Source organism: Culex pipiens, chromosome 2, assembly GCF_016801865.2.
Source record: "Culex pipiens pallens isolate TS chromosome 2, TS_CPP_V2, whole genome shotgun sequence".
NCBI classification, from domain to species: Eukaryota; Metazoa; Arthropoda; class Insecta; order Diptera; family Culicidae; genus Culex; species Culex pipiens.
Genome location: NC_068938.1, coordinates 21188645 through 21207734, shown reverse-complemented (window position 1 = coordinate 21207734; position 19090 = coordinate 21188645). Strand labels below are relative to the sequence as shown.

General features: G+C 45.6%; 6 protein-coding genes across 8 annotated transcripts in view; 2 read left to right on the top strand and 4 right to left on the bottom strand.

Annotated features, from left to right (window-relative positions):
- Nucleotides 1–798: 798 nt before the first annotated feature.
- Nucleotides 799–1717, bottom strand: LOC120431920 (uncharacterized). The gene has a single exon (XM_039597053.2). It carries the CDS (start codon nt 1600–1602, stop codon nt 817–819), a length of 786 nt encoding a protein of 261 aa, XP_039452987.1. The 5' UTR covers nt 1603–1717; the 3' UTR covers nt 799–816.
- A 64-nt stretch (nt 1718–1781) lies between these two features.
- On the top strand, nt 1782–4799 carry LOC120431919 (zinc finger protein ZFP2-like). Its single transcript, XM_039597051.2, has 3 exons — nt 1782–1917; nt 2950–4603; nt 4661–4799. Exons 1-3 carry the CDS (start codon nt 1884–1886, stop codon nt 4758–4760), a joined length of 1788 nt encoding a protein of 595 aa, XP_039452985.1. The 5' UTR covers nt 1782–1883; the 3' UTR covers nt 4761–4799.
- Nucleotides 4770–8436, bottom strand: LOC120431918 (zinc finger protein 320-like). Of its 3 annotated transcripts, XM_052707622.1 has the most exons (5): nt 7110–8434; nt 6615–7046; nt 6421–6551; nt 6240–6356; nt 4770–4894 (listed from the first exon to the last, which is right to left on the bottom strand). In XM_052707622.1, exons 1-4 carry the CDS (start codon nt 8253–8255, stop codon nt 6245–6247), a joined length of 1821 nt encoding a protein of 606 aa, XP_052563582.1. In that variant the 5' UTR covers nt 8256–8434; the 3' UTR covers nt 4770–4894; nt 6240–6244. The 3 variants fall into 3 exon arrangements, with proteins under 3 accessions (XP_052563582.1, XP_039452983.1, XP_039452984.1); XM_039597049.2 differs by lacking the exon at nt 4770–4894 and having other exon boundaries at nt 6218–6356; nt 7110–8435; XM_039597050.2 differs by lacking the exons at nt 4770–4894; nt 6240–6356 and having other exon boundaries at nt 6417–6551; nt 7110–8436.
- A 1406-nt stretch (nt 8437–9842) lies between these two features.
- On the bottom strand, nt 9843–11746 carry LOC120431922 (oocyte zinc finger protein XlCOF28-like). The gene is made up of 2 exons (XM_039597056.2): nt 10053–11746; nt 9843–9989 (listed from the first exon to the last, which is right to left on the bottom strand). Exons 1-2 carry the CDS (start codon nt 11654–11656, stop codon nt 9890–9892), a joined length of 1704 nt encoding a protein of 567 aa, XP_039452990.1. The 5' UTR covers nt 11657–11746; the 3' UTR covers nt 9843–9889.
- A 3099-nt stretch (nt 11747–14845) lies between these two features.
- On the bottom strand, nt 14846–17041 carry LOC120431921 (zinc finger protein draculin-like). The gene is made up of 3 exons (XM_039597054.2): nt 15341–17041; nt 15140–15276; nt 14846–15070 (listed from the first exon to the last, which is right to left on the bottom strand). The coding sequence occupies exons 1-3, from the start codon at nt 16862–16864 to the stop codon at nt 14956–14958; spliced, it is 1776 nt and encodes a 591-aa protein (XP_039452988.1). The 5' UTR covers nt 16865–17041; the 3' UTR covers nt 14846–14955.
- Nucleotides 17042–17695: 654 nt separating this feature from the next.
- Nucleotides 17696–19090, top strand: part of LOC120431917 (GDNF-inducible zinc finger protein 1-like) — a 3890-nt gene continuing 2495 nt past the window's right edge. The window contains exons 1-2 of the mRNA XM_052708977.1: nt 17696–17845; nt 18323–19084. Of these exons, the coding sequence (XP_052564937.1) occupies nt 18350–19084 (735 nt within the window). The 5' untranslated portion in view covers nt 17696–17845; nt 18323–18349. The remainder of the gene's footprint in view (nt 17846–18322; nt 19085–19090) is intronic.

Here is a 19090-nt window from a genome sequence, read left to right as displayed (position 1 = left end):
GTTCTGTTCGCACGCATAGTCGCATGTGCCAAACGTGCCCTCTCTAATACGGACGTGAACTTCAAGTAGTCGGAATGCATGGTTGGTCTCAACCGAGGTCTTAACAATATAACTCCGACCTTCGAACGACTCTTTTACAAGAAAAGCTGATGTGTTCCTTGAAAAATGGATATTCGCTCTCCAATGAGTTTCCACATATTATCGCTGTGATGTGGATGTTTGCCGATAAGCATTTCTACTGCACCATCTGAAGCTACTTACCTGAGTTTACTCTCGAGAACGAACGATATGCGAGGCAGCAGGTCGTCCAAACTGGCCGTTTTGTTCGCCAGATTCTAACACATCTGCCGTTGACGTGCATGACGGGCAAGATAACGGGACTGCCGAATCGGAGGAATTTCGCTAGGCGTTGTCGTTGTTCGGCATGGGCGGTTTGGCCAAACTGGCCGCTGCTTACAACGGAACTTCGTTCAAGCTAGGCACGTTTACAAGTGGCGGGACGTTGGTCGAAATTGGAACCACTTTGATGTTGCTAAGCGTCAGTTGCTTGATGTCCCGAGAAGCGATGGTTGTGGATAATGTGCCACTGGTTGACGGATTTCCTTGCTGTTAAACACATATTTGATAACCCCGACAGCAAGGACACGCTAACGACACCGTCTTCAGTGTAGCAGCATCTTTTTTTTTAGATTTTGTCTTCAGTGCAGCGGCATTTTTTTTTTGAGAATTTTGACGATCCTAAGGAAAAAAACCAAGGATTTGTGATACTCCAAATTATTAAAAAAAAAATCCAAAAACAAATATTCATAATCCTGCTCAAAGCTTTATTCCCTTCCGCTCCATGTTCCTCACCTTGGCCCGCATCGACACCTTCTTGTTGTGCGCCTTAATGTCCTTCTTCGTCTTCGGTTTCGCCTTCTTCCGGTCCAAAATCGGATCGCGCTCCTTCACCTTCGGTTCCAGCGCCTTCGGCGTCAACGACACCGCCGTCGCCTCCTTCTCCGACCGGTTCTTCTTCCTCATCTTGCGGATCTCCGCGTTCTTCTGCTCCAGCAGCAGAATCTTCTGGTGGGACTTCTTTTTGCCACTTTCGGACAACCGAACGCGAATCTGGCGCCCGTCCAGGAAGCTCCCGTCGAGCAGGAACGCCCGCTGAAAGCCCTCCGGATCGACCATCTCGACGAAGGCAAATCCGGCCGACCGTCGCTTCGGTATCCGGACGCTCTTGACGCGACCCGCCTTCTCAAAGTGCTCGAAGATTTCCTCCTTGGCCGTGGTGAAGTTCACGTTGGAGATGTTCAGCACGAGCCGTTTGTTGTTTTTGATCGTCTGCAGAATGGCCGCAATCTGGGACTTGGTGAGGGTCGGCAGATTTCCACCCTCGTCGTCCTCCTCCTCTTCGCTGCTGCTTTCCGTGTCCGGTTCGGGGGCGCCTTTCCGGCGGGTTTCTCGGAGTACCTGCTTCGGTAGAGGAAATTCTTCCTGCACGGTTTTGGGGACTTTTGCGGGCAGGATGACGCGATCCACTTCGTAGTCGGAACCGCTGTCGTCGTCCTGGGGAGGGGCCACCACCGGGGGTTGCTTTCGCTTCGCTTTGACCATTATTTTTGAGGATTTAATTGGGATTTTAACTGAAAACGTGGAGCACGAGCGAAACGCGACTCGTTCCACTGAATAATGAAAACAAAAACACGCTGCTTCTGAAATTTGACATTTGACCGTGAAAGCTGTCAAAGTGTGAAGGGCTAACTTGGCGCGACGCTGGCTTTGTTTTTGTTTACCTGCAACACACGAATCAAGTTCAACATGTTGCAGTTTTAAGTTTCTTTCAAATTATGAAATATTTATGAATTTCATCACAAAAATACAAGAATAAGTATCTTATGATGGAGGAAATAATTGAGGAAATCGTTCTTTGTGAGTATTAGGCATAAAAAAAACAAAACAAGCTGAGAAGTGATGGGAGCAAGAGCGTCTATGCGAAGTGTCCTTATAACCGCTACAAATTTCCGGCGCTTGGGAAGGGAAAGGGGTACCTTTTTTATGCGCCGGTAATTCTAAAATTCGTGCAAAGAGGTGACCGATTCGGTTAAATGTTCGGTCAGAGATTCTAACGATTCCGAACGGGGGTCGACCTCTACGAATTACATGAAAGAAGGTACAGCCATCCCTCATATTCGGAACAGTTTACAGATCGGTCAGTGTTCAAAAAATCATATCAAATCGATAATTGAACATAATGATTTGCTTTTACCTTCATGTGAAAGCTTTTCTTGAGATCTTTCGAATGCTGTATCGAACAACTGCAAATTTTAACTTTTTATCAAGTTTTTGAAGAAATACTTTGACCCTTGAAATCCACAAATTCGGAACACTTTTTTCTTACGGATGTAAACAAACTTTGGTTCTCTCCATGAGTACATAATTTTTACAAAATAATGACTTCACGCACTGAAATCAACGAAATTCAAGCTTAGTTATGTTTTATGAATAGTCTGATAATTTTTTGTGTGAAAATATCAGTTAAATTCAGGTGTTCCACAATTGTGGGAGGCACAATAACATCCCACAATTATGGAACAGGCAATTTGGAGGCAGTGTTTTGCTGCTATGGATAAAATAGTCTTGAAATGCAGTTTTCTGTTCTTAAAGTACTACTTTTACTAGTGAAAAAGCAAGAGAATGTCCAAATAAAGGTCCTAAAAATAGAAGGGTCGACAGAAAAGCTGCATTTGGCATGTTATTGACAAATTATCACAAAAGTGTTCCGAATTTGTGGGTGTTCCGAATATGTGGGATGACTGTACCAGCCTAGAAGAATGTTAAGAATCGGTGGGAAAGTCTAATCAAACTAAACTGACATCTATCCATCCAAATCTGTTATATTAGGCTTAAGAAGAGCTTCACTTAGCATTATTTGTAGCTAAATCATAATCAAATTCCCAACAGCTCCCATCAAAGAGGAAGAACTGCTAGAATATCCCCCTTCCTCGCCAATCGAACTCATACAAACAAACCCTCTAGACGCGTCCGTCCCCCCAGAAGACCACCTCCAGATACTGAACCGCTACTGTCGACTATGTTTGCGAGAAGGAGGAACCCACGCCGAGTCCCCAACCGAGCTGGTCCCGCTGGTGTCTTCCAGCGTAAACTCCGTCCCAGTTCCCGACCTAGTTCTCGCCGTAACCGGGATCAGCGTAAGAGCGAATGACGACGCCGGCTTGCCGGGTCGCGTTTGTATGCCCTGTTTGACGCGGCTGGACCAGGCGTACTGTATCCGGCGGGACTTTGTCGAGAGCAATCGGATTTTGCGCAGCTTCGTCCGGTCGAGGGATGTTACGGTGGTGGAGGGACTGGAGGCGTATCAGCGGGGGAGTATGGTTGGGGGCGGTGATGCGGAGGAGAAATTTGAGGTGGATCAGTTGGAGGAACACCTGGAGGAGGAGGATGTTATTGAGGAGGATGCTGAGCTTGCGGTTGAGTCGGATGAAGAGGAGGAGGTTTTGGAGAGTGATGAACAGCCTGAAAGGAAACGTCGTCGGAATGGTCGCTACAACATTGAAATGAAGGAAACGAAGCTAGACCCGAACAAGTGTTACATCTGCGAAGAAGTGTTTGAAGATGCTGTACAGCTGAACGTTCATCTTCCGCAGCACGTAGCGATGATCCCGTACAGTTGTGAGCAGTGTGAAGCTGAGGGTGGCGATCGGAAGAAGTTGACTTCGTTGATTCTTCTCCATAGGCACTTCCGAATGCACGCCAGTTCGATACGGTGTCCGCAGTGTCCGTTTCGGACCTGCACGGCAGCCGGTTTGTACAATCACATGAAGAATCATTCGGATGTAATCGATGGCTTGGAGTACACGTGCTCGGTTTGCGGACTTCAGACCAAGAGTAAACGAAGCTTCGACAATCACATGCGCAACCACAAGGCCGTGGACGAGGGTCGATACCAGTGTCAGTACTGCGAAAAGAAGTTCGGGACGAACTCTAGGTTGATCAGACATGAACGTGGTCACACCAACGAGCGACCATATCGCTGTCGATACTGCACGAAAGACTTCACCAACGAAACTTCACTCAACGCGCACGAACGAACCCACACTGGCGAACGAGGTTACCGTTGCGAGCTGTGCGACAAAGCCTATCGCACGGGAACTTCCCTCAAAGAGCACGTGGCCGCAGTTCACAGCGTTCCCGCCACATCCAAACCAAAAAGACCCCACGACAAATCGTCCAAGTCCACCCTTTTCGCGGAACCAGCGAGTTGCGACGTCGAAGGGTGCTCCTTCGCCACCAAGTCCCGCGCCAAGTTCTACAACCACAAAGCGCGCCACGATCTGCGCTTCCACTGTGCGCACTGCTCGGAACGGTTCCCGTCGCGCCAACGGCTCGACCAGCACACGTTCGTGCACACGGGCGTGAAACCGTTCTGCTGCGAGCAGTGCGGAAAGTCGTTCCGCTTCCGGGCCAGCTTCAACGAACACCTGGACAGCCACAGCAACGTGCGGCCGTACGCTTGCGAGCAGTGCCCGATGGCGTTCGTGCGCGAGCGGACGCTCAAGGAGCACCGGCTGAAGCACACCGACGAGAAGAATTATGAGTAAGAAGTTTTTGTGGTTTTGGCTGGTAGATTCTAACAGTTGGGTTTCTCTTGCAGATGTCGCCACTGCGGTAAAAAGTTCAAATATCGTGCGGATCAGTCAAAACACGAACGAACGCATGCGGATGAACTCACCAGAGTTGAGGCTTGTGACTAAGGTATGTTAGGAATTAAATCATGAAAGTTGCTCTCTTTACACGATACTGGTGAGATTGTTTTTGATGACGTCCCAACTTCAAGAAAAACAAGAACGTTACAATTTTATTTATAAATCCTACTTGATTAAATACAGCAGGCCAAGGGTGCATGATACTGATGATACTCGTCGGTTGACAACACCCAGGCGAGGAACATCCCGGAAGGAGCCCAACTACATCCGTAGTGCTGTTTGGACAAAACAGCATGGCTCTGGATCCTTGCAAGTGTCCTATTTTCTTACCTCCACGTTGGCTTGGTTTAGTCATCATGATGACAAGGTGTAACCTAGCTGGTGGCCTGTGGAAACGACTCGTAAACCTTTGACCAGCGAGGGTCAGAGTAGAGGCGGCTAAAAGAAAGGGGCGCGTCAATGTGGGAAAGGGAAGTAATTTGTGATTGTAGACGGTATTGTTTTGATTCGCAGTATGTTGAGTCAACTGCTGTGGATGTACCTGAAACATCGCACAACGGGGTTTCTCTTCTCTTCATTCTCAGCTACCACCTATCTTCTGTTTATTTTGTTTCACTGATTTGCTAACGCGGCTTCTGTTTACTATCCTCCATTTGATTTCGATTTTACTTATTTGATTCTCTTATTTCTCAACGCTTTTTCACTCTATTTTACCAATTGATGCTGCTGTAACAAACTGTCTTCTTTCCCTTAATTTGGCAGCGATGTCAATTTTGTGCCTTTCTTTATTTATCTATTTGAATAATTTCTCATCTTCCCTGTAAGTTGCCCTCAATAAATCTAAGCTTGTTTGTTGCCTCTATTTATTAACTATTGTTAATTTCTTTATCTACTTCATAAATTACTATCTTTCTTTTATTATTGATTATTTACATAGTATATTTCCTTCACTGTCCATTGTTTTGAAACTTCACCTTTTTCTTAAGCAAGTGAGGTTCGAGCCCTTACTCAATTCATGGAATGATTAAAGGATTAACACAAATATTACTATTGTACTTTTGAAAAACTTTTTTAAAATGCTTAGGACCAAAATATTGTAACAAAACACCGCGACAGAAGAAATAGCAACATATTAACACGACTCAACAATAGGGAAGATTTCAGGATAAAACAATACACAGTAAATAACAATTAGTTTTTTAATTCAATCTAAAAATATAACAGTTTTTGCTTTAATGAAAGCTGTTAGGCACACTTTAAACGGTTAGGCGCTTATACTTACATCAAACCCTACGTAATGTACCACCCCCGGCCGAGTTAAAATGCGTAACCGGAAAAGAAGGTGTGCATGCCTGGCACGAACACTCAAAGCGTGTTCTAGCGTGCTGCTCGTACTGACTCAGAGCAAGGGTGAGATGTAGGTGTAAGGGCAGTGCGTGTTCGTCGGGAACCTAGTGCATAAGATCGGTCAAGGCCCGTTCTTACACTGAAAATTGCGAATTGCGAAATCCTACTTGATTAAATACAATCGATCAGTAATCCTGGCTCGCGCCCTCCAAATCTTGACTCGGTCCAGCATGCTTCACCTTCATGTGCTTCGTGTAATCTCCCTTGTAACGGAACTCCTTGTTGCACGGAATGCACCTAAAATCAAGAAAGGCTCCAATAAGTATTTGTAGATATATTGGAATCGATAACCAAAACTTACTTGTGTTGCGGTGCCGAATGCTGCAGGATGTGGTTGGCGAGCTTCTTGTTCGATTCGAACGTTTGTCCACAGTCAGTGCACAGATACGGCCGCTCGCCAGTGTGAAGCCGGCGATGGTTGACCAGGTTTGGCTGTTGACGTTGAAATTTATTAAATTTATTAATTTACAAAAAAACAACAAAGTGACTACCAACCTTCTGGTTGAACTTCTTGTCGCAAATATCACACTCGTACGGCTTTTCGCCCGTGTGCGTGTTGACGTGAATGTTGAACTCTTGCTTGGTCGAGCACCGCTTGTTACAGTACGAACACTGGTACTTGTTGCTGTGCTTGTACCGGTGGTGGTAGTACCCGGCCAGGGTTTTCGCCTGATGGTCGCAACCTTCCTCTTGGCACTTCCAATCTACCGGAACCTTGCGCTCCCGTCCTCCTCGCTGGTACGGGTTCAACGAGCGATTGACCTGCGTATTTTTACGCTCGAACTCGGGATGTTTGGTTTGCAGGTGGTAGGACCGCTCGACGTTGGTCACAAACAGCGTGTTACAGAACTGACACGCGTACTGGGCGCCACCGTTGTCCGCGTGCTCTCGTTCGTGCGTCAGAAGCAACGTGTGACTCCGAAGGGACTGCAAGAAGTGTTGAAGACGGTTAAAAGTCATGAATATCTAATGAAGAGCCAACACAATTACCTTGGCGCAATACTGGCACTGATACTTCATCTCCTCGTGGGTCAGCATGTGCCGCCTCAGTCGTGGCCCGTTCCCGAACTTGCAGTCGCAAATCGTGCACGCATACTTCCCCGACTCAACCGCCTCGTGCCGCTTCATGTGGTCCGTGTAGAGGCGCTTACTGTTCAGCGTATAGCCACACTTTTCGCAAGTAAACGTCCCCATCGCCCTCTCGGAATGCTCCCGCTCGATGTGACCCTTCAACGTGTTTACCGTAAACACCCGATACGGACAGTACGGACAGCCGATGGTTCCCGCGTGCATGCGGATGTGTCGGTGCAGCATCAGCACGGTGATGATCGGATCATTCTTGGCGCGACCTCCGGCGCACGTTTCACACGTGTACGGAAGCATGTCCGAGTGAACGGGCAGGTGGACGTTCAGCTCGCGCGGACCCTCAAACTGCTGCTGGCAAATGTAGCACTTGTTCGGGTCCATCTTCGAAGGTTCACCCTCGAAGTTGTGCTTTCTCTTCCGTACCAACGGAACCGAAGGATCTCGCCGCATTGTGTACTTTTTCCGAGGTTTAAACTCCGATTCCTTATCCTCTGACTCAAAGTCATCCGAAGAACTCGGATAGTCCACCGCGTCGTCCACATCCTCGTACTCGGAACTAGAATCGTCCTCGGGTGCCAAAGCAATCTCCATCTTGATTGGCTCCGCCACCACCGTCTGCACATTGCTCAACGCAACCTGAAGCTCATCGCCGGTGCATTGTTTCAGCGTTTCCAAATTCTTTATAAAATCCGCATGCTGCTCTTGCTTCACCGGGTCCTCCAAGTGCTCCTCATCTAAATACTCCTCCTTGATCTCCACCACATCGCTCTGCAAGCTCTGCAGCGTGGCAAAATTGTCCAAAAACTCCTTCCGAATCGCGTACGCCGAACCCAGCTTCCCGATGCAAACCGTGCACACCTTCTTCGGGTACGGATCCTCGAAGTCGATCTCGATGCCGGTAAGGAAGGTGAACATTTCCGGCACCGGCATCGCTTTGACGCGTGACTTGAGCGGGACCAGCTTGTCGGGTTTGCACAGACAGAACCGGCAGTACTGGTTGACCTGAAAGCTGAGATCCTGCTCGTTCTCCGGGATCACCATGGATTCCATACTGTGAGTGGGGTTCTGGAAAATTGGTCAAAATAATTCAATTTGTCACGTGATAGATACACTGGATCCCCGCGGAAATGTCGAGCTTGGTCGAGCACAACCTAGCTACCATCGTGAGCGCATTCCGTGTTTACTGCCATAGATTTGTTCTAGAGTAGCTTCCAGAACCTGTTCTTCATTCCGGAAACCTTGTTCCTTGGCGAACTTCCACTTCACTTCGACATTGCTGCCTGGACGAGGTCAGATTCGAATGCCTCCATTTCCGTAGTATGTAACAGTTCAATAGGGCGAATCTGCGGTTGTAAACACGCAGTCCATCCCTTTTGCTCAAGTGACAGTTCACGTAAATCAAGAGGGTGATAGACTGCTTGTTACAAACGCAGATTCACCCTATTGAACTGTTACTACGGATATGTTGTTGATACAGATGTGGTTTATCTGGTTCTCTGTTCTTCCATCACCCGAAACCCAAATGACTTTGTGTACCGAACGATGAGGAAAGAGTGATCACTTATTTTGGTTACAACAGAACTCCGTTAACAGCTCACAATTTTATCTCATCTCTTCGAGATATTTGACAATATCTAAAAAAAAAAGTGTTACCAAAACTTTGAACTTTTAAATTTAATTTATTCTCCGTGTAAAATGCAAAATGGCGTCAACCTAAGATTTCATAGTCTTGATTCTTGCGTACAATGAGATTTGAATGATTCCGTATCTAAGTTGTTAAAATCAAGTGAATTTGAAATTTATCTTCAAATATCTACCTATTCGGTTGACCTACCACTAAAATTAATCAGAATCTAGTCCAAATTCAATGAAAAATTCTAAATTTCTGCTGTGACGACACGAAAGACGTCCCGATTTGCAAGCACAATTTCCAAAACAAACGATTTGACGTTTTGCGCCACGTTAGCCCCCACCCACTCATCATCAAAGCCACAGACGGAACAGACTGCATACGTGAATGAGACGCGGAATTTCGTCTTCGTTGTTATACACAAAATTAAAAGTATAGAAAATTATTACAAACAAATTACCTTGTAAATTTATTTTAAACTATTGCTTGAAATTAGTTGAAAACGCGTTTTCGAATCTTTAATCGAAAGTGCTAATAAATCAACATTATGTGCTGAATGCAAGGGGATGATGTAAGAAGAAGATTCACAATTCCGCATACTTTATTGCAAAATGCTTTAGGTAAACATCGAAAATTTGGTTGAAATTTAAATAAACAAAAAATGCTATAAATCTTTTTATTTTATGTTTTCGGTAAGAAGCCGATTAATTGAATCATTTTATAGTCGATAGACTATTTTTCTTAACTCCAAAACATATTTGATGTTGAAAAAATATTTTTGTTGCAAAATTGTCTTGCCTAATTTGTGTTCACCAATATCAGTGTCTTGAGTTTGTTTATCTTTTGCTCTTTAGTCTGACAAGGGGATTGGCAGCCAAACCCACTTTGGTTTGACCACGCGGGGGATTGTCAGCCACACCTCCTTGGCTGAATGGATCTACACGTCTTCCCCCTACTTAAAATAATGTTCCTCAGAAGATATTAATAACTTTTGGAAATTAAAACTGTAGATTGCAATTTAAAGCTTTATTGATTGGTAATGGGACAAATCACTTTACAACACGGTTTCAGAAACAACTCCCTCCTCCTCATGCTTCTTGACGTGCCGGACGTAGTCTCCCTTGTAGCGGAACTCCTTTCTGCAGATTTCACATCTGAAAAAGGAGAATCGACTTTTAAGTTTTACCAACTCATGGCCATAAAACCCCGCAACCTACTTATGCTGGGGCGGCGAATGCTTCAACACGTGATGCGCCAACCGCTGCGAGGTCGAGAACGATTCTCCGCACTCGGTACACAAATATGGTCGTACGCCGGTGTGGACGCGCACGTGGTCCGTTAGGCGAGCCTGCGACGTGTACCGTTTGTCGCACTCGGAGCACGCGTACGGTCGTTCCCGCTTTTCCAGGTGCGTATTCTTGTGGATGTTGAGCTGCTGCCGGTTCGCGAAGAACTTTTCGCACACCGCGCACTTGAAGCGGTTTTCGTGCAGATTTTTGTGGTTGTAGAACGATTGGTAGCATTTGGCGACGAACTCGCAACCCTCGTACGGGCAGCTCATGTCTTCGCGCGTGCGTTGGTAGCCAACTCCTTGCCACGGTTCGTGCGTGTTTCTGCGTACGGTGTGACGTCGATCGACCGATTCCGGGTGTTCTACGGACACGTGCTTAACTTGGGCGCTTCGGTTGGCGAATCGTTGGTCGCAGAACGCACACGCGTACTGTTTGAGGTCGCCGGCGACGACGTGCTCGCGCTCGTGGGTAAGAAGGAGGGTTTTGCTGCTGATGGACTTGGAACAGTACTGGCACTGGAATTCTTTGTTGTCCTCGTGGGTCAACGTGTGGCGCTTCAGCCTCGAGCTGTTGCCGAACTTTTTGTCGCAAATCAGACACGTGTAGCGACCTTCCTCGAGGGCGTCGTGCCGAACCATGTGCGATTGATACGATTCTTTGCTGTTCAGTTGATAGCCGCACTTTTCACACGTAAACTCGGCCCGCGCATATTCCGCGTGGTACCGCTTAAGGTGGGCGTGCAGTCGATCTTCGTTGTACACCCGAATCGGACAGTGCGGACACTCGATGGTTCCCGCGTGCATCTGGAAGTGCCGGTGCAGCATCACAACGGTGATAATTTTCTTCCTCTGGCCACCCCCAGTTTCGCAAGGTTCGCACGTGTACGGCAGCATGTCCGAGTGCTGTGGCAGGTGGATGTTCAACTCGCGCCCATCCACAAACTGTGCCTCGCAGATGTAACACTTGAGCGGATCCATCACCGAACGTTCCCCGACTATTTTAAGTCTCCTTCTTGGAGCACCCTTTCTCGGACCCGGTTTCAATCTTTCCCGTTGCACCGATTCCGCCACCTCTACGTACTCCGGAAAGCAACCCTCCCCGGAAGATTCATCCTCCCCAAGCAGCACTTCCATCTTAGACGAAATCAACTCATCGCCCTCCTCCTTAACGACAATCTCCCCCTCAAAAGCCTCCTCCTTGACCACCGACGACCCGCCGCCCAAAAAGTAACTCTCCAGCGTGGCCACATTCTCCAGAAACTCCTTCCGTATCCCGTACGCCGACTCCAGCTTCTCCAGGCAAACCGAGCACACCCGCTTCGGGTACGGGTCGTCAAAGTCGATCTGCACCCCGGTCAGGGCGTGGAACATGGCCGGAAGCGAGACGTCCCCGATGAGCGACCGCAGCGGAATCAACGTTTCCGGTTCGCACAGGCACAGCCGGCAGAAGGCGTCGATCGGTTCGTGCTTGCGCTGCTGGTTGTGGACCTCGTCGGTTGTGTCCACGTCCAGCGGGTTGACGGTGGCCATCGCGAAACAAAACTTTACGGTGGAAATTTGTACAACTATTTTGCAATCACACCCACGAAGGTTGTTTATTTACACGAAACAAACTGACATTTCGCGCCGTGTTAGCCCTTTGGATCGAAAAGGTCTTGCACGCTCAATAGAAGTCTATCAAAAACGATTTAGTAACAAAACACTGTAATTTTTAGATTTTTGTTCAAAATAATTACCGTGTTTACGCGTAGAAAAAAAAACTCGTTTTGAAAACAACAAAAAATAATTTGAGATTTCCGGCATTTCAGAATATGAAATCGAAAAAAAAAACAAATTCTAAGATTTCAAAACTCAGACATTTAATCGTTAAATAGTTCTACAATTTTAAAATTTCGAAATGTATTTTTTTAAAATTTTAGTATTTGACAACCAGAAATTTATATATAAAATAAATATGCACACAATTTTTTTTTAATATGAAGCTTTTATATTTTTGAATTTCAGAACCAGCCTTTAGAAATTCAAATACTCAGGGTCCCGAAAATCATCATCAATTGTAAATTCATTTTAGAAATACAGAACTTCAAAAATTCTAAAAAATTTAAAACTTGAAAAGTTTAAGAAAATAAACCATTTAAAAAAAATCAGAAATCTGGGGATTTCAAAATATAAACACAGTTCGTACTCGATTATCCAAAGTCCTCGTCAAAATATAACACCGGATAGTCGAATCATTAAAATTGTATTTAAAAAAATGCTCCAAAATTGCTCGATTTCTATAAATTAAGATGGTGGCCAAATAGCGACATTTCGACGCCAACATTTCAAAAAGCATCATGTACAAACCAAGCGTTTTGAGAAAAACGCATTTGAATGTTGAGCATCATTTTTCAATTCCAATTTTAATATAAAAGCAAAACAATGTGTTCTAATGATAACAAACGATGAAAAACGTTGCTTTTATTGATACCATATTCAATAAAACATTGATTCCGTCATTTTATATAAGAAAAACAAACATAACTTCTTTTGAAATCATCAATGTTTATATCACCCTGCTGTTATTGGAGTAGAGAGCCTATATGGAGAGGCGAAATGTCACTCTCAGGGTTCCAATCGAACTGTCAAATCGGGGTTCCAATCGAGCAACAAGATCATGCAAGAACAAGGTTGGAATCAATTTAAAATAATTTTGGCAAAAAAAACGAGACTTATAACAATTACAAGTATTGTAAAACTGTTGTTGATAATAATCTGGTAGTTTTTATTATCAGTGAACAACAAGACAGTGCAGTCGCTACACTTGGCGATAGCAGCAGAAAAGTGCGCGAAATGTTCTAAGGAACATCCGGTCTATCGATGTGATGAGTTCAAGAAGATGGACATAAAATGCAAACGGAAACTAGTGATGCAGGCGAGATTGTGCTATAACTGTTTGGGGCCATCCCACATGGCCAAGGGATGCAGTTCAAAGTCAGTGTGCCGCACCGTGGGCTGCGGGAAACGGCATCATTCGCTGTTATGTCCACAGAGAAAACTGCAGAAGCTATTCATCACGCCCATCCCGAATCCAAGCTCCCAACCACCACGGTCGACGGATGTACAGATTCCTGTGGAGGTGCCGCGGAAAGCACTCGTTTTGCCTACTGCAGTTATCCGCATTCGCAAAAACGACGGTAGTCTTCTCCCAGTGCGGACCCTGATCGATTCCGGCTCCGAAGCATCCTTGATCTCGGAGACTTGTTACAACAAACTCGGACTCCCTCGATCGAACGATAAGATTGAAGTCACTGGCCTGGGCGATCGGGTAGCCGGAACCGCAAACGGATTGGTGAAGCTCGTGATTTCAAACCGGTTTTCAGACGCAGCAGTTCTACAAACAAGCGCCTACATTGTTGGGAACCTTACTACAGCCCTACCGACACAGCAGTGTGAGATGCATCCAAAACTCTTGAACAAACAGTTAAAGGGTTCTCTTGCTGATCCGGCGTACCATCGGCCGGGAGCCATCGACTTAGTTTTGGGAGCAGACGCCTTTCTTGCCCTTCTCCAACCAGGGCAAGTCAAAGACAACGACGGTGTTCCAGTGGCGCAGAACACCATCTTCGGATGGGTTACTTCCGGGAATCAAGCGCGGCCGGAGGCGCCATTGCAAAAGGGAAAGATGTTATCGAATTCGATAGGAGCTGGCCGGGCGTCACCAGTACAGCAATGCGGTCGGTGTACCGGGTCTACCTAGGAGATCGGTTGAGGCATTGCTGCCTCAAGGTGGGGGAGTATGTTCCGGTCAACCGACCCCACTCTCCCCTTTGATGATGAACACCCCTGGGCAGGTTGACAGTTCGTTGGCGCGTGATTGAGCGCGCGCTAAAAAAGTGTAAACAAGAGTCTTTTCGAAACACGCTACGTGATCGGACGAATAAAGGAAGGAGTTTTTTTTTAGTTTTAATCCGTCGTGTTTCATTTCCGGCCGTCCAACCGGTCCTCACTCGTACAATTATGTTTGTGCTTGTTCGATACAAGAAAAGTGCCAACACCAAAGAAAAACTACAAGTTTTTCAACCTTAAATTTGAATGACTTTGGGTGTTTATGTAGGTCCCTATATTGGAGGGGAAGCTTTGTTATGATTCGTTTTTCTTCGCCGAATGTACATGGCGCTTTTTGCAAGTGGAGGGGAAGTTTTGTTATGGTTCGTTTTTCGTCTGCAAATGTACATGGCGTCTTTTTCATGATGCTGTTTTTCGTCACGAGGTTCATGTAATCTTTGATTTGACAGGTTGTGGTCGTACAAAGGGTCATTGTACTCAGTAAAATAAACCTTATCGTCGTGAACATTTTTTTTCAGCAATGTAAGCTCGATTGCTACACCGAATTTACGAATAATTCGTAATTATTTTTTATTATTATTTATTTAATTATTACACAGGTTGTGGTCGTACAAAGGGTCATTGTACTCAGTAAAATAAACCTTATCGTCGTGAACATTTTTTTTTAGCAATGTAAGCTCGATTGCTACACCGAGTTTACGAATAATTCGTAATTATTTTTTATTATTATTTATTTAATTATTATAAAATTATTTCAACTATTGCGGAATTCAAGAGATAAAAAATAAAGAATTCAAGAACTTCAGAATTGATGTAATAAAGCATTGAAGAATCTCCGTATTTATCTTGAACTGGACTTTCGAAAATTTGTCATAAAATAAAACAAAACGAGATTTTGGTGTGATAATCTGCAATATATTTTTAAGCTCCAATCTTACATTTCAAACTTTGATAAAAAAAAACACAATACAAAATAAGAATCCTACAAAACACATATCAAACTAGCAAACCTCCTCAATTTTTGCAACCTGACCAACCAGCTTGCCCTCCTCATGCTGCTTCATGTGCCGCGTCCAATCGCCCTTGTAGCGGAACGAACGCTGGCAGATTTCGCACCTGAAAGTGAAAAGAAATGAATCTTTGTTTAGTTAACTTTCCTCTAACTTTTATTGTTATAACACTGACTGATGCTGCGGCTCCGAGTGTCTGAGCGCGTGGTTGTCCAGCCTGGACTTGGTCGTGAACGCTTCGCCACAATCGAAACACACGTACGATTTGGGCGCATTCTCCATGTGCGTTATCTGGTGTCGCCTTAGGCAGTTCTTAAGGGGGGAAGTTAGAACTGATTAAAACTAGATTCAACGTTAGTATATTGGTTGAGCTTACTATTTGCGTGTAACATTTGTCGCACTGGTCACACATGAACGATTTCTCGCCGGTGTGAACGACCTCGTGCACGGTGCACAGTTGCTTCGTAGGGAATCTCTTCGGGCACCATTGGCAAACGAACCGCAACCGGTGCTTCTGCTTGTGGTAGTGTAGATTGCCGTAGGTGCGGCCCACATAGTCGCAGCCCTCAAAGTCGCACGGAAAGCTGTCTGGTTTTTCGAATTTACGCTTCCGGCCCGATCCCGGGTTCTTCTTTCCGTAGTGAAGCTTTTCATTTTCACGATTTGCTTTCGCCACTTCCGGGTGGGCTTCGTTAATGTGGTGGAAACGTTTCTCGCGGGAGGGGAATTGCTCTTCGCAGGTCACGCAGATAAACAGGGCTTTTCCGGCGTGCTCGCGTTCGTGAGTCAGCAGCAGAGTTTTGCTGGGGTAATGTTTGTCACAGTACTGGCACTGGAACTCCTTGTCCTTGTGGCCGAGCATGTGCCGTTCCAGACGGGGATTGTTTCCGAACTTGGCGCCACAAATTTCGCACGTGTAGCGACCTTCCTCGATGTATTTGTGGCGCAACATGTGCGCTCCGAAGGCGTTCTTGTTGGGTAATTTAGAGCCGCACGTTTCGCAGATGTACTCTTTGCCTCCGTCCCTGTGGCTATGCTTCACGTGGTTGTACATTCGATTTATGCCAAACAGCTTGTACGGACACTTCGGACACGGAACGTTTCCGGAGTGCATCCGGACGTGGCGGTGCAGCAAAACCAGCGAGGCTATTTTCTCCTTCTGGGGACCATTTCCGTTGAGGCATAGCTCGCACGTGTACGGCAGCATGTCCATGTGCTGCGGAAGGTGAACGTTAAGCTCGCGAATACTCTCAAACACCTCCTGGCAGATGTAGCATTTGTTGGGGTCCATGCTAGAGAACTTGCGACGGGCGATTTGCTGCTCCTTGGTTTCCGTTCCCCTTCGTTTTTTCTTCTTCGATCGACCTTCCTCGTTGCTATCCACATCGTCTGTCTCGGTCGAAGGATCAACATTTGTGGGCTTCATTTTCTTCCCCGTAACTTTAACTGTCTTAAGAGCCGCTGTTCCCTTTGGTCTGCCCCTCTTTCTGACTTCTGGTACGATCTCTACATCGCTCGCTTCGGAAATAATCTCCTCTTTCAAAATTATTTCATTCGTAAAGGCACATTCCTCAAGCAAATCTTTATCCCCGCCGGTCGGATCCGGTTCCACGGTCATGCTAATCAGCGTGGAGAAGCAGTCCAAAAAGTCCTTCCGCGTACGGTAGGCTTGCTCGAGCCGGGTGAAGCACGTCGTGCAGGCCACCTTCGGGTAGTCGTCGTCAAAGTCGATCTCCAGCCCGGTCAGGAAGACGAACATCTTCGGAACCGAATTCTCACCAATGTGGCTCATGAGCGATATCAACTCGGGGTTGGCCTCGAGGCACAGGCGACAAAAGTCGTCCGGTCCCACGGGTTTCGGCTCCGTTTCCAGCACCTTTATCTCCAGCGTGTCCGCCATCGTCGATCCTGCAGGAAGCGGTAGTTTATAACGAAAATCTCAATTATCTTTTCTTTTATCGAGTTGCAGAATTGTTAGAACTCTGAAATTATCGCCTAAAAACAATAAAAACTTGGTAGATAGGAACACGGAAGAACAGAGTATTTCGAAGTGTTCGGAGCGGAACCGTTATGTCCAGTCCTTGAAGAATGGCTGGGCATTACAATCTAGAAGTCAAAGCGTCGGAGATCACGAGTGAACGGCTGGCCTTTCTTCGCACTGCTAAGGGTTGAGTCGACGGAACGCGAACCGGATGAATCTTCGCTGCACACTCACAATTCGCACCGCACTGTTTTCTTAGTAGGGACTCCATACGGGAGAACAGCATACTCCAGCGTTGAACGAACCGAAGCACAGTAGAGAGCCTTCAAACAGTAGACATCTGTAAAACCTTTTGCTGCACGGTCACGTCATATACTCGGAAAATAATCTGGTAAATTTTAGTGTCTGGCGCAGGTGGACGTATGCCGTGCAGTCCAGTTCAGACTACCTCCCCAACTGCGTTACGTAATAAAAGAACGCTCCTTTATCAGAAAACAAGAGCGGATTTCATCACCCTAAATGTTATCCCATTTCCATTACGTTTTGTCTTAACTATTCCGGTTATGTCTTCGACGTAACTAACTTTGCCTCGATTGATTAGCACTTTTTACTTTACCAAAAACACTGTTTTAACTAGCAAATTTAGCGAAAACTTCTCCAACTTACGTGATTTGCTTTATTTACAAACAACTAAAAAGAGTAGAATGACAGCGGGCATGAAATTAGCCCTCTTCGATTTTTGTCGCGAGTTGGAATGTACGTTCGCAGAAAGTTAGTGAAAGTTTGGGTTAATTTTGGTTGAAATGTCAAATTAGATGGATGTTTGGAAGCATTGTAAACAAATGTTTGAAAACTGCACACAGATTTAAATTGATTTCGTGAACATTGGTTGGCGAAACTGTAAGTACTCGCAACATAACAGTATATTGAATATAACCAACTAAAAATTGCGTTAAATCAAACCATGAATTTCTTAGATAAAAAATGGGCGCAGTTTTAATGTTGTTTACAAAGGAAACTATCAACTTAAGATACTTGAAAAGCTCGTTTTGAGATGGAAAAGGGTGTTTCATCTTCCGGCGTTGAATTTCACTTTGCGAAATTTTGGATTGCTTACACGTATAGAGAAGTTTTTCGTTAAAAAGTGTTTTTTTATGAATATTTTTTTCTACACCGAAGTGGCTTAACAAAAATCATTTTTGTTTATCTATTTGTTTTCTTGATTCAAACATGCTGCATTTTTCAGCGTATAGAACATAAAGCGAATCAACGGTTATTGCGTTTTGTGTTGCGTTCAACCAATCTTTTTAACCTAACAATTCAAACCCGCGACCATTGGATCGCGAGTCCGACCAACAATCGACTGAGCTACCGAAGCTAAATCGATAGCAAAGCTATTCACCAATGGAAACCTCCAGCATAACACCTCACCCCGAAGACATTGCCCACTTCTGTCGATTCTGCCTAACGAAAGCCCCAGCGCTGGTGCCGATCCAGTCTACCGTCAAAGATGTACCGATTCCCAAGATGTTCGTCCTGCTCACCGGTGTCACGATAGACCTGAACGATTCCTACCCTCAGAAAGCATGCTCCGAGTGCTGCGGAAAGCTGGAAACGGCCTACAACGTGCGACAGTCGTTTCTGGACAATGTGTTTAAATTGCCTGAGTTTTTAAAATCGCGTAAAGGCAACGTTGGGTCGGAGTCGGAAAATGATGATGATGTTGGCATCAAAAATGAACCTTGGGAAAGTTCAGGAGAAGCATCAAGTGAAGACGGAAGCTCGTCAGAGTTTGAATACGTAGAAGTGGAAGCACCGCCGAAGAAAAGAAAAATAACAAAAGCAATTAGCCTGTCCAAAGAAAAAATCGTGGGTAAAAATCCTCGCCAGATTTACACCAAAGGTTCTGACGAATCGAAGCAATACACATGCAAATACGCAGGATGCGAGTACGTTACCGCGGACTACTTCAAGTACCATCATCATAAAAAAAGTCGACACGAGCGCAATTTCGAGTGTTCGATTTGCCAGAAACGGTTCCCAAAGCAGATCCAACTTTCGAATCACGCAAACTCGCACCTTGAGAAAAGCGAAAGGCCGTTTGCGTGCGATCAGTGCGACCGAAAGTTTACCTCAAAGGTACTT

Excerpts from the sequence above, each read along its gene's own strand:
- LOC120431919 (XM_039597051.2), top strand. The coding sequence starts at position 1,884 with ATGATGGAGGAAATAATTGAGGAAATCGTTCTTT. Across the intron at positions 1,918-2,949 it reads AATTGAGGAAATCGTTCTTT|CTCCCATCAAAGAGGAAGAA; the intron begins GTGAGTATTAGG and ends AATTCCCAACAG. Across the intron at positions 4,604-4,660 it reads ACCGACGAGAAGAATTATGA|ATGTCGCCACTGCGGTAAAA; the intron begins GTAAGAAGTTTT and ends TTTCTCTTGCAG.
- LOC120431920 (XM_039597053.2), bottom strand. The coding sequence starts at position 1,602 with ATGGTCAAAGCGAAGCGAAAGCAACCCCCGGTGGTGGCCCCTCCCCAG.
- LOC120431922 (XM_039597056.2), bottom strand. The coding sequence starts at position 11,656 with ATGGCCACCGTCAACCCGCTGGACGTGGACACAACCGACGAGGTCCAC. Across the intron at positions 9,990-10,052 it reads CATTCGCCGCCCCAGCATAA|ATGTGAAATCTGCAGAAAGG; the intron begins GTAGGTTGCGGG and ends CTCCTTTTTCAG.
- LOC120431921 (XM_039597054.2), bottom strand. The coding sequence starts at position 16,864 with ATGGCGGACACGCTGGAGATAAAGGTGCTGGAAACGGAGCCGAAACCC. Across the intron at positions 15,277-15,340 it reads ACAAATGTTACACGCAAATA|AACTGCCTAAGGCGACACCA; the intron begins GTAAGCTCAACC and ends TCCCCCCTTAAG. Across the intron at positions 15,071-15,139 it reads CACTCGGAGCCGCAGCATCA|GTGCGAAATCTGCCAGCGTT; the intron begins GTCAGTGTTATA and ends TTTCACTTTCAG.
- LOC120431918 (XM_039597049.2), bottom strand. The coding sequence starts at position 8,255 with ATGGAATCCATGGTGATCCCGGAGAACGAGCAGGATCTCAGCTTTCAG. Across the intron at positions 6,552-6,614 it reads ACAAGAAGTTCAACCAGAAG|CCAAACCTGGTCAACCATCG; the intron begins GTTGGTAGTCAC and ends CAACGTCAACAG. Across the intron at positions 6,357-6,420 it reads CATTCGGCACCGCAACACAA|GTGCATTCCGTGCAACAAGG; the intron begins GTAAGTTTTGGT and ends TCTTGATTTTAG.